The 13,907-nt window shown below is 30.8% G+C and overlaps 1 protein-coding gene and 1 long non-coding RNA gene across 2 annotated transcripts in view; one reads left to right on the forward strand and one right to left on the reverse strand.

Moving 5' to 3' along the window:
• LOC148623208 (cytoplasmic polyadenylation element-binding protein 2-like) overlaps nt 1-9,594 on the forward strand; it is a 34,718-nt gene extending 25,124 nt beyond the window's left edge. Inside the window, exon 8 of the mRNA XM_088573840.1 lies at nt 3,068-9,594. Coding sequence (XP_088429966.1) covers nt 3,068-3,295 — 228 coding nt within the window. The 3' untranslated portion in view covers nt 3,296-9,594. The remainder of the gene's footprint in view (nt 1-3,067) is intronic.
• Nucleotides 9,595-9,972: 378 nt separating this feature from the next.
• On the reverse strand, nt 9,973-13,526 carry LOC148623209 (uncharacterized). Its single transcript, XR_015920798.1, has 3 exons — nt 13,443-13,526; nt 12,028-12,142; nt 9,973-10,056 (listed from the first exon to the last, which is right to left on the reverse strand). It is a non-coding gene; the product is annotated as an uncharacterized LOC148623209 (long non-coding RNA).
• Nucleotides 13,527-13,907: the final 381 nt, after the last annotated feature.

A 13,907-nucleotide genomic window follows, 5' to 3' on the forward strand; every position in this document is an offset into this window, starting at 1 on the left:
AAGTTAGATACGATGTTTTACTTGGTTTCTATAAAATAAAACTACCATATTTTTCGGACTATTAGTCTATTTTTTTTTTTTTTCAGCAAGTTGTCAGACTCAACTTATCATCCACTTTGAGGAATTTTTCAAGAAAAATGTTTATATACAATGCATTTCATTAGATCGTAGTGTCTTTTACATGTTTCACAGTTACACAGAATTGTTTACTTAATAAAGATCTACTTCAATCAAGTTTATAATTTAAACAGTTCGGATTTGTTCCTGTAAATTTAAAAACCTGGTAGGTTTGTGTTTGTTCTCAATAGGAAGTAGATAATGGGAGATAATTGGCAGGAAAATCAAATCCATGAAGTTTTGTGTGGCTCATATAACAGTTGAGAAATTTCAGTCAAATCTTAATTTGTTGTATTCTTTTTTTTTCAGAAGACCATTTCACCTTCCATGATTATTGAAATTTTATAAACCATTTTAAATCACAGGATAATTTTAAAGGGAAGTCATAGTGAAAAGAAAGACAAGTTTCATTATCTGCCAATTCATTTAGATTTAAGAACAATTTAATTTTTGAAAAAAGTTTTACACAAAAACCCTTGATTACTCTTACACAAAATAATGCAGTCTCTCAGTGTTATTATTATGTGAAAATAAAAGACAAATGTAACAAAAAAGTATTTTTTATGCCCCCATGACAAACAGTCGGGGGGGCATATTAATTTACCCCTGTCCGTCCGTCTCCTGATTATACATGATCATGGCTTGTCTAGAAATCTCCTGGTGCAGATTTTGAACTACATCTGAAATATTTTGCAGGATATTTCTATACATGATGAAGGTGTGCAGGGCCAAAGGATTTTGATTTTCTTGAAATATTACAGAAATTGGTGATAGACTTCGTCATTTTCATCAGAAATGGGGCTATATGGCTTGTCCGGCTATCTCCTCCTGTAATTTTTGAACTACATCAAAAATATTTTTTGTAGTATGTTTCTACACATAATGATGTTGTGCAAGGGGTCATAGGATCTTGATTTTTGTGGAATATTACAGAACTGGGTGATAGTTGGACTTCATAATTTTTGTCAGAAATATACCACAAGCAACAAAGTTAGGGATTTGTTATTGGGGGTATTAATATTTTTTATGTGTCCGTCAGTTTGCCAATCAATCCTCTTTTTCTCATTGCAAGTTTTTTTGCAGTGCTTAACCTATCACACCAAATATTTACAGCATCAACCATGAGTACATAACCTTTCCGAATCTGCAACCATGTCTTCATACAAAAATGAACATGTTTTTGATTTGGCAAATCTAGCGAGTGGGGGCATCATTATTGTCTTACATACACTTTTGATTTACTAGAAAAAAATCACTACTAACAAATGAGGTGGTTTGTTCTGTGATAAACAGGGCTTCTATTTTTTTCCTATTTTAATGAAATCTGTCTGCATACTCTATTTCTTCTGGTACTTAGTAGGTTTTTTTTTCAGTATTGAATATTGACTTATCACAAAGCCCTTCTGTAACACAGTGTGTTTACACCAGAGCAATGCTCAATGAATTAAACAGCCTATGTTTTTGACCAACCCTGTTTTAAAACTCAAATTTCCACTAGGCACAAAAAATTAGAGGAAAATTACATGTACCTTGTTTAAGTATTGCGCATTGAATTTATTGGACAATTTAAAATTTTGAATGAGAATTGAAGTCCATAAATGATGTGTAGGTACATACAGTGGATTTAATAGGATTTCACTTTCTAAACTATGTCAGGTTAGATCATTGAATCTTTGAAAATAAAAAAAATGTCTTTATTCAAAATATAAGTAGTAGATATGTATTTTTGGTTCCCATTTTATATATTTTTTTCTGACCGACTGACCCAATTTTTTCAAGTCAAAAAATCTGTAAACCAACAAATTAAAAAACTGTGGCCTAAAAAGGAAAAATATTTTAATTTTTGCGGTCTGTTGTTAACCACAAATTTGTATCCATATCAGCTGTTTTGTCTATAGTAATTCCTTATGTTTAAAATGTGTTGAAACTAATATGGTGTACACAATTACCTCAAGTGATTGATTGATTGTTGGGGTTTAACGTCAAGAGCTGCAATATTTCAGCTATATTCAGGCATTTGTGTCCTCTTAAGTAATCTTGGTAAGCTTGAGCTGGTAAAGCCTCTTTCTGACCAAATTTTTAAAAAGCTGAGTCAATTGTTGTAAAAAGGTGTCAAAAATTGTACCAAGACTCAGAACCTTTTCAAAACCCACACCAAAGTTTTTTTAAATTTTTTAATACAGGTATGGACAGAAAAAATGATTCAGTATTTCCACCATTTTTTTTTTTACTATGTAGGTTAAATTTTCAAATGAGTTAAATCTGGCTGCAACTTGAACAAAAACATATTTTTGCCTTGTGGGAAAAAAAATTTCTCACTAAAAAAATACATGCTCACCTTTGAGAAGAAAATTATTGTGTCCTTCTTGTAGAAGCTGAAGTACCATTCCATTATGCCATGAAGTCAGAAAATAGCTTGCCAGGCAACTTCTTGCATTGCTTGATTATGGTTCAAATTAGTATTGCTCCACATGGAGCTTTTTTGAACTAAAGTCTTGACTTCCTATTTGGTTGTTAGTGCCCCTGACAGATTTATAATTTTCAAGATTTAGAAAACGTACAGTAGTTATAATTTGAAAATCAATGTTCTAGTTTTTTACATAGTTATGTACTATGGGTTTTTTGATGTTTTAGACTTCAGTAATAGTTTTCACATAATGCTTCATTGGTGCTGTTGAGGTCCAAGTTCATCATATTAACATATTCGGCTGCTATTTTTTGCTCATGTTTGTGAAGAATAATAAAGGGAGGAATATGTGAGAGGCTAGTTTTTCAAGATATGTAGACAATGCTTAACTTTAAAGAAGTCAATGATTTTTACTGGCAGCTGGCTTCTAATGGCATCCCTGGTAAATAATGTTTAAATTGCATCTAAAATGAATTACTGGTAAGTTTGAGATGGGAATGTTTAAATAGCAACTTAAATTGAATCAACATTTTTATGTTATAGGTTGAAGTAAAACCTTACGTATTAGATGATCAAATGTGTGATGAATGTCATGGAGCTAGATGTGGAGGCAAATTTGCTCCATTTTTCTGTGCAAATGTTACCTGTCTGCAGTACTATTGTGAGCATTGCTGGGCACAGATCCATTCCAGACCTGGAAGGGAATTCCATAAACCTCTTGTCAAAGAAGGAGCAGACAGACCAAGGGCTGTCCCCTTCCGTTGGTGCTGAACATCTGTTGCTACATGGTCAATGTCAACCATGGCTTTAAGTGCTGCTCTTTAGAAATTTTTCTGAGAAATTTTATTTTAAGAAAGATGTGGAAGACTTTCTAGAAAGCTAGCCGTGTCCAATTATTTTGCAGCAGAACTAGTTGTCTCAGTCTTGCCAAGGGGTTTTGTACTTTCTCTACAGACTTACATTTTTTAAACGTGTTCAGTCTAGTCACATGATATATATACAAATATATTTTAATAATTGTTTGTTATAAATGATTTCTTTAAATTTTTTGAAGTTGAGGGAAGTGTTTTTTTTATTATTCAGCATTTTCACTTTGTATTTTAATGTTTATAAGCATTTTATACTTTTTTGCAACTTTGAAGTTATTGCATGCAGAATTTAATGTTATTAGAGAAATTTTATAACCTTGGCTATTTTGTAAGAATTGTGAGGCCAGTGTAGATATTCTTGTTGTTAATTATGACCTCTGACTTCATCACTGAAACCAAATTTTAATCAGGCTCATTTTGATAGGACATAGAATTTCTCTAAAGACTTTCTCTTGTTATAAGTTGTTTCTGTAAATATGTTATATTTATTGAATTCCTAGGAGGTTTTATAATGTTTTATTTTTTCTAAAGTTTACTCAAAAAACATTTTTGAGTATTTAGCAATAATGTGTTTCATCGTTCTGAAATTAATGTTGTGAAATGTTCTTTATGTTATGAAAAGGTGTTACTTTTTGTTTCTTTTTTTTTTTTGAATACCACAAATTTTGTACTGTTTTATTGTACTAATTTAATGTGTACTAGAAGCAAGTAACCTTGTTAAACTCATTATAACAGTATCAACCTAAAATACTTGTAAAATCATTTGATGGAGAGCAGTACACATTAAAATAGGAATCACTACAGATAAAGGTAATGTATAAAGGTGCCTGTATATTGATGGTTGTGTATCTAGTGTTTGTTATGAATCTTTTTATCACATTGTTTCCCTGTTATTTATTTCTTTTAAGTGCTTTTTGTTGGTGTTAGATTGTCATTTCTGTAATTTATCTGACCTCATTTTATATATTTATTGTATAATCTAGTCAATAATTCATGTATGTATAAAACCTAAACAAAACTATTTTCTCCCAGAAGAAATGTCAAAAATTTTATTGTGTGAATTTTTTTTACAAGTCTAGAGGTAAAATCCAAATCCAAGGACTCCATCTTCTGTAAGTTAAAGATGTATTTGGTTGATTTTATTTATAAATTTGACATGAGGTTTTTGATCTCAAATGATGTTAGTTTTGTGTTTGTTATATCAGAACCATTCACTTTTAGTTGAAAGGTGATAACTTTTTAAAAATTCTAGTTGTAGCTCTTATAAATACTTCATTGAAATTTTGTGGCTGCTCTTTCTATAAGAGCTTTATTTTCCAGATCAATTGATTACACTTTAAATTAAGTTCTGTGGTTCATAAAACATAACAGGGAATTAAATATCTTAAATGCCTTGTGTTTTAAACAAGTGCTGTGTCTGCTCTGGTCACAACTGTTAATCGTCTCCACTGTATTGAATTATAATAGAGTAAGACCGTATAGGTTTTAGTGTCTTTAATTGGACCAGGAGATACATCAGTGCTTCTTATTTAACATATCATTATAAAATATTGCCTTTTGAAAACTTCACTTCTGACAAGTCATCATAAAAGAAATGATTTTTTGTAATATTGTTTGTACACATTTTTTCTAGAAATGTAAAACCAGTACAGTTATTAAGTAGAATAAGCAAGAGCTCAAAATAATTTGAAAAAAATAAACAAATAAGTAAGTGTACACTTTAAATGTTCTTTTTTGTCGATGGACTGAGAAAAGATTGCACTCATCATTATAGAGTGTAAAGCTTCATTTAACTTTTTTGGTCTGACAATCTTGATTTTTATCCTCCTTGAGTTTGGCCTTATTATGTTGGTAGTTCTGCATTTGAACCATCTAACCAAATTTCAACTCGCTTAAATTTACATAAATTAGTATAAGGAAGCCATGTGTTTATTTGTTTTTTTGTTGACATCTTATGTCAAGCTCATTACCAAAATGTCAACTTTTAATGGCATTTGATCTTGATATTTATAAAGCAAAATACTTGAATTAAAGGTTAAAAACTACAATAAGACTGACTAAATCTTTACAAAATATAGGCTTTGTTCATTTTAAATAGGTGAAAGTTAACACACACTAAGGGACTTTCAAGAAGGTTTCAAGTTTTTCAGGGTTTGGTTTTTTGATATTTTTCTGTGTATTTTTGTTTCTGTAGAAAAGAAAAAAAATACAAGCTCAAAGAATAATATCATTTGTAGAAGTTGAGACAAAAATTTCACCTTTCAGACCCTTACAACAAAAATAATAAATTTATATTAAAAAGAATTATGGAGATCTTTTTTAATTAATAGTTTTTGTAAAGGGTAGAATATATTTTGTTTATGGTGCTATTGTTTTATATACAGAAGCTTAATTTATATTTTTATGCCCTTTGTTAATATTGTTATCTTTTTTTATTTTGTAAAGAATAACCACTAACCTCTGATTAGTTTCTGTGATTTATAAGCAGGCATGTGTCATTGGGAGGACATTGTTGTTACTAGAATGGAATTTTCAGGAGGGTTGTTTAAAATTATATTTTGAATCTTAAAATCAGCAAATACAGAACTATCAGTAAGGATCTAAAATACATAATTCTTAAAAAAAAAATATTTTTGTATAATACAACTTGTTTTTGTCTATTTTTAGAACTGTTGTTGTACATGTAACTATTCAACAGTACATATCTATGTCTGATGTCATTGGCCACAAAAATGAACCTTATTGCATTATATTATCATTGAATTGATGTCAAAATATAGAGCTGTTCGAAGTAATTGTTTCCAACCATGTGTGAAACTTTGTTTGAAAAGTGCTTATGAATATCATTTCTTGATAAAAATGTTAGAATTGTGGCCATGTTGATTGGGCAACTTAAATATCTTTTGAAAAGTGTAGCAATATTAAATATCTTCACAGACTGCTAGAATCTTTTTGAAAATATATAAATTTTCAATTGTGATATGAAAATAAATTTCTGCTTATCCCTTTTCAGGCACAAAATTGTCACACAAAATTGTAAACATTCCATTATCTTGTTCTCAATAAAGATTTTGAAAAAATGTTTTGGGAGAAAGGCTACCCTCTGTAGAGGAATGAACACTGAAGAAAGTAGTATAAAGTGACAAGAAAGAACAGAAACATCTGTGAAACTGAAGGAAGTTTAGCATTATGTGTAAAAAGAACTAATGTTTCATTTCTTTTGCCCAAGTGTTAAAGGTAACTCTTTTTCTTTTTGAGTTACTTATCAGTTACCTTTATATAGCATCCTTGAAAATCACGTAAGAATGAAAATGTAGTTTCAAATTGATACAGGGAAGAAAACATAAACTTATAGAAGGGTCTGAAAAATTCCCAACGATGTTAGAACTGTCAAATTTGCCGGTTCTGACATTGTTGGGAATTTTTCAGACCCTTCTGTATATATATATATATATATATATATATATATATATATATATATATCCACATGTGACCCTAATGTTTCAAATCACTTTTTTCAGACCCCCTATTTATGACTTCATTTTTTCAGATAACTCATAGTTGAAAAATAAGAAAGATAAAGTTTTATAAAAGAAATATATTTTTTTCCCATAATTTTCAGTGGTAATTACTGTATGTTGATTTGCTCTCAACCCATTATCTGTTTGGTACAGTTTTTATAGTACATGAGATCTTTCGTTTCACATCAAAGTGTTATAGAAATTAGTATTTGATTTATAAATTTTTAATGCAGTTATATTTATTTATTCTGTAAACAATCAATGGTGAAATATTATTCAAACTTTATCTATGCATGATTAAGGAACATCAAACCTTTTATAGAGTAAATGTATAGCATTTTTATTTGGAGAAATTTTTACAAAATCATTTTTATTTTGATACAAGAGCTGATGTACCAATGAAAGGGAAGGGCTTAGAAATGGCTGATTAGGGACTTATTATTCAATGTTCCTTTGTGCTTCCTTGTACATATTAGTCAAAGGGTTTTTGTACTGTGAAGAAATATTTTCTGATAATAATTCCTGTCATTTATTGATGTATATATCTAGTTGTTGTTTCTATTTATTGAACTTGTTACAAGGTGTTTCTTAGTTCTGCATTAAGCTTCAAAAAAGGTGACTTGGCTATGCATGTATCTATTTGTAGTAAATATAAAGTAGGAAGAAAAATTGTGATGGTATGCTGTGTTAGAGGTGAAATTACTAGTCCTTATTGATTCTGTGGCTCATTGTCAAGTGGTTTTTGTGTGATGTAGAAGTTATCAAGTTTTGTTATATTTGTTAGTTAAAGAGAAATTCTTGCCTTGGTTTTTTTTTAATATTATTTTTATACTTTCATTTGATGAATGTGATATTCCTTTTTTGATATTTGTTACTTGAATTTTAAACAGATTAGTGAAACTACTGTAACATTTCAGAGCAGATTTTCAGTTTTAGTCATTTATTTTTATCAATAATTTTATTTTTGTATTTTTGATTATTTATATAGTATAGAGATATACTTTTGTTTGTAAACTTTATTGACAGCAATTGCATGTTTTTTAGTTCCTTGTTTTTTTTTTTGGTCCTATTGCTTTGTGTGGTTATAAGAATTATGTACTCATGGTACTTCAAGGGAAGAAGACATACAAATGGTATGTGTCATAATTGATCACAGTTGGTGATATTTTCCTTTTCTCATTGCATTACTTAATCTTTAGAACCAGTTGTTTTGCTGAATGTTGATTGATTGGTAAGGGCCCTGGTGATAATTTTCATTGCTTGATAAAATCTTATTGATAAAATAACAATACTGATAAACACAAGTGTATGGAATTGACATGAGTCACTTCACATTTTTGCACCAGTTTCATTATTTGATATTGATATTGTTGAATGATTTGATGGTCAACTTCAAGAAAGTAACATCTCTCAACTGTCAAACTTACTAACATTAGCTTCAAGTGCAATATTAAAACTTAAATGTTAAAATGATCATTGGATTTGTTGGTAATCATCTATAAACAAATCAAGTATTTATTTTCTTTTGTTAGTACAGAGGAGTAGATTTGTTCAATAAGATGTCATTATTCAGTATTATGGTACATTTATATATTGTTTTTATCACATTATTTTTTGGAAGTTTGTTTTTTTTTCTGATTAAGTAGTGTAAGCTATTTCATCCTTTTTATATGTTTCAAAAAGTACTGTTTGTTTCCATTTATCTTAAAAAAAAAAACAGCAAATGTGTTGATTATTGTCAAATGTGGATTTAGATTATTGCCTTCATTTTTTTAAATAATTTTTTTTGAAGATTAACTAAGGAGATTTATGAATTCTTTCTACATCAATAAATAATCAAAAGTCCTATATTGTGACTTAGATTACTCTTCTGGTTGATAACCAGCCATATTGATTGGTTTAACATAACAATTTATGGCATCAAGGTCTAGTTATTCAGTTGTTTATAGTAATACTGTAAACTGAAAACGTAATATTATAATAATCATTGTACTACAGACCCCTCTTGTAGTTGTATTAATTGAGAGTCACTTTAGCAGTATGAACAACCACTCTTATAAATCACCATATATCAACATTTTATCACAAGGAATATCAAGTAAGGATCTTAACTAGATTTGTATTGATAACTAAAACCATATGTTTATCTGTTACAGCTCACATTTTTAAGTTTTGTTAAGTAATGAAGAAAAATAAATCCTTGTTGATGTAAATTAATTTAACTTGGTCCTCTTACAGGTTACACTTGCCTCAAATTATCTAAATGCTATAAAGGGAGGCAATTGATAGGCTGAGTTGCTCAGTTATTGTCCCATTAACAATGAGAATCCTCTTGATTGCTGAGGAAAGATGCTTTTGGTTAAGTAAAAGAAACAAACAGTATTTGAAGAAACGTGTAAACCAGCCTGAATATTGTCATCCATGTTGTGTTTTTGGGAAGTTTATAAAAGTTACTTTGTTCATTGCTGAGTTAAATTGACTGAAGTTTTTTATGTTCTTTTTTTAATAAAGTAAAGTCCTAATTTATTTAAAAAAATGGTGTTGTGTTGTTAGTAGCTGTCTCAAATTGTATATTTAATGAAGCCTTGTAATTTGCTGTTAATTTTTAACTTTTCTAGATCTTTCTAACACATAACATTTTGTGTATTATTTCTTCTAAATAAAACATTTTAGAAGTAAATTTCACTTTGTACTAATTATCTATACTAATATTCTAACCAACCTCACACCTTCCTTATAATCTGTTTCTCCTAAAATTAGTAATGTTCTAGAAAGAGGGAACTTGTAAACTATGGTTCACATCTTGCAGAATAATTTTAAAATGCTTTGTCCAATTTTAACAGAACTTCAAATGAATTTACTCTTTCATCAGACATGAACACCGTTTCGCTTTTGATAAATTTGCAATTTTAATTTTTTTAAGGCAGATATTTGGGAACATACTGGCACTGTTTTCTGTCTTGTCATTAGTCACATGGTTTTTATGCTTATTACTTTTAACTTGCATTGGAGTCATTAGGTCTTGAATATATAAATTATAATAGGATTAAACAGTTTTCCGAGAATTTATTGTTGTGTAAAATATTACCATTCTCTCACAAAACATGTGAGTGAATGGTCCGATTTCATTCATCCATCTATTCTGAAAAAAAAAGAAATTTTAATGATTCCAATCCCAAGCTGTCTAGAATATAATTTGTAGTTATCATTCTGCCCGTTCGTCTGTATGTCCATTACAAAACTCGTGTCCGGGTTGTAATTGTCGATGTAGGCTTTTGATATTTTGAATGCGGATAGGTCACCTTAGATGATGTCTCACGTATCATGGCTTATGACCTTGAAGTTTGACCTCAAAGTCAAATATATGGCTTAACTGCCATGGCGAGGCCCACAGAGATGGATTCTATCTCAATGATTTCTAGTTATCGTTTATTTTTTGTAGACTCGTTCAATGTAATTAACATTGAAAATGGTGACATTCAACCGACAACGTGACACGCTTGTATTCAATATTTGAAGTAAACAGAGAGTACTAATAGCCATATTCTTTATCTCCTTGCAAACGAAGTTACGGACTTGTATAGTTTTCACCCTGTCTGTCTGTCCATCCGTCTGCCCTTCTGTCCAAACTATTTTCTAAGCAGCTTGCATTATTATTATAAAACTTTGTGGAATGTATCATAACCACATGGAGATGCATATACTGTCAGGAATTTATATTTGAACAAAAAAATGTAGAAATGATGGCGGTTGACCTTAAGCGTTATTCAGCAAAACTTCGTCTCGTGCGTTGTTCACAACTCCTTGATGACTTGCTGGATAGTAATAAAACTCAATAGAGTGTATGATTATCACATGGAGATGTGCATATTTGTCAGGAATTTATGTTTGGACAAAAATTGTATGGATGATGGCTGTTGGACATAAGTTTTTTTTCGGCTAAACTTGGTCTGATGCGTTATCCGCAACTTCTCTTCAACTACATGCAGATTGATGTGAAACTTTATGTGGTGTTAGCTTACCATATGAAGTTGTGAATTTATGTTCGGATTAAAATTGTAGGAATGACAGCTGTTAGAACTTGAGCTGACGAGTTGTCCGCAAATCATCTTTAACGACTTATAGGTTTGGTATACACAAATGACTTGATTGCCTTTCATAATTAATACTTAATGTACATATGATAGTTTGTCATACCGAGTGTACATATTTGGGTAATATTTCCATACCTAATGTACAAACGAGGGTTTTTCTATACCGAATATACGAATAAATGTATTTCCATTCCGAATGTACAAATGAATGTTTTTCTATGCCGAATGTTCAAATTAGGGCTTTTCATACGGAATGTACAAATGGGAGTTTGCCATACCGATTATAAAAAATGACTTCGGACATGTCCATTCCGAATGTACAAATGAGGGTTTTTCTATGCCGAATGTTCAAATTACGGTTTTTTTCATACGGAATGTACAAATGGGAGTTTGCCATACCGATTATAAAAAATGACCGGATATTTCCATTCCGAATGTACCGATGAGGGTTTGTCATACCTACTGTACGAATGAGGGTTTGTCATACTGAATGTATATATGAGGCTTTGTCAAACCGAATGTACAAATTAGGGTATTTCCTTTCCGAATGTACAAATGAGGGTATTTTTATTCGGAATGTACAAATAAGGGTATTTCCATACCGAATGTACAGAATTTATAATGTCCGTTTCAGTTTCAATAATGTCTATCTGGCCATACATCTTGTAAGAACAATCTTTCTCAGCCCTTCGGTTGAACCAGGTGTTACCTATACCCTTTTATTCACGATTTCATTTTTCTCGTATTTTGTGATAGTTTTAACATCGCTTGATATTAAATAACTTCGTATAATTGTCTTTCCTTATATTATGCAACCAGGGTTGGCTCTGATAACATTCAAATGCAATCGCTTACATAATGATTACTCGCAATTTAAGATATAATCGATTACATATGATTACTTTTTTCACAGTAATCATGATTACCACAGCTTAGTAATAATGTATATAATACACATTTTTTTTCTTTTGCTTTAAAATTATATATATATTATTTTGCTAAATATGTCATTACATTACCTTTGCCAAGAAAGTAAACTTCTTGCCTTTTATTCATGTGTGGAAATATCTGAAGTAAACGCGACTTTTGAAAGAATAATCAAGGGAACCAAGGTTAAAAACCCAAGTACATCACCTGAAAATATACGCAGTAAGGGACTAATGATCATATTCATCTGTTTGTCTGTCGGTATCCTGTTATACTGTTGTTTATTATTTCCCTATCTGAATACGACACCTTAAAATAATGATTACCCGCTCAACATTTTAACATGAAATAAGGGATTTATGTTTGATTTTCGTCCAAAATTTGTTTTGATTACCAATAAAATATGTTTTGACTATTTTGAACAAAATTTTCAACACCCTGTAACTTGCGATTGTTCACCCAGCCCCTTTCAAAGTATGACCCGGCCTGCCATGAAGGATGTGTGGTTTGCTTGGATTTCATCATTGTTAAATGTTGTGCGTCTGTATGTAGGATTACTTAAATATTCATGAATACCATGCAGAGCTTGCTGAAACTATGCAGACTTATTGTATCGCGCTAGAACTCTACCAATAGGCTTCTGGAACAAGGTTATGTCGCTACAAGACTGAAGTCATCACTACAGAAGTTTTATGGTCGTCATTATGAACTCGTGGATCGTTACGGTGTATTCATCTGCACCATGAAAACTGTTTTGTTCAACGTGTCATAGTTGTCCTTTCCTCTATCGTCTACCACGGACTTGACTTTTGTTATGAGCAACTCGGCGGGTGTTTCTAGAAAAGCAGAGGACGATTACCCTACCGGTGCACCTGGTCCATGCTCCCAGTTTTTAGTGGAGTCCGAGTTGCTCATTTACTCTTGTTACTTTGCATGTATGATTTTAGTTACTTTATGTTCTTTGTTGTGTATGTCTGTTTTCCATGTCTGGTCTTTGTCCCTGGATTACATTCTTTTGATTACTGTTATAACCTTGGTTCCCTTGATTACTTTTTCACGTTTAGATCACGTTTTTGGATTTTAACGTATTTTAATCACTCCACTGCTGACGCTTTGGAATGTTTTGTTTGCCGATATTTAGGCCTGTCACCTGAATAGCACCTCTGTTTTTTGACCGACTGCATTCAAACTTTGGTGATTGATTTATAAAAACTTGGCTGGAATGGATTGATTTGGTTATTTGTTTTTTAAGAACGATTATTTCTTAACGGGTGCATTTATGTGCGCGTGGGATATTTTGAACCTGTTCACTACGGTTCTTTAATTATTACATTGTTAATTATAAACAGGCAGTTAAATTATATTGAATTGTCATTATTTTTGTCAAAACAGACTTTTCATAACGAGAAACTGGAACGAAACTGACACAAATAAACAGAAAACGACGCTATTTCCATGTATTCAATTCTTTACTTTACGCCGAAACATCTAATTAATTTTGTCTTACCAACTCGTTATTGTAATGACAACGGGAAGTTGAGCGCTAGAAAATCTGTTTAAAACCACTTCAGAGATGAAAGGTCGTTTGTTTACGGAAGCCCGTTAGTACCATTTGAAGCGCTTTTTTTTTGTCTTGTTATAACAACTTAACTAACTTGTTATATCAACTTAGCTAACTTGTTATATCAACTTAGCTAACTTGTTATATCAATTTAGCTATCTTGTTATATCAACTTAGCTAACTTATAGTAATATGATGATGTTGTGCTAAAAACTCTAATATTTCAGAATATCTAAATCCAAGGTCAAAATAAAAGCGGTATATCCTTTCTCGGTCCATTTTTAATGCAATTGTTTTGGGATGTGGCCATTTAAATCGTTTATATACATGTACTAAGTTGATATAACAAGTTAGTTGTTATAACAAGATAAAAAAAGAGCTTCACATGGTGCTAACGGGCTTCCGTATTTA

The sequence above is a fragment of the Perna viridis genome, chromosome 3, assembly GCF_037379345.1.
Source record: "Perna viridis isolate PV_CMFRI_1.1 ecotype Kerala chromosome 3, ASM3737934v1, whole genome shotgun sequence".
Taxonomy (NCBI): domain Eukaryota; kingdom Metazoa; phylum Mollusca; class Bivalvia; order Mytilida; family Mytilidae; genus Perna; species Perna viridis.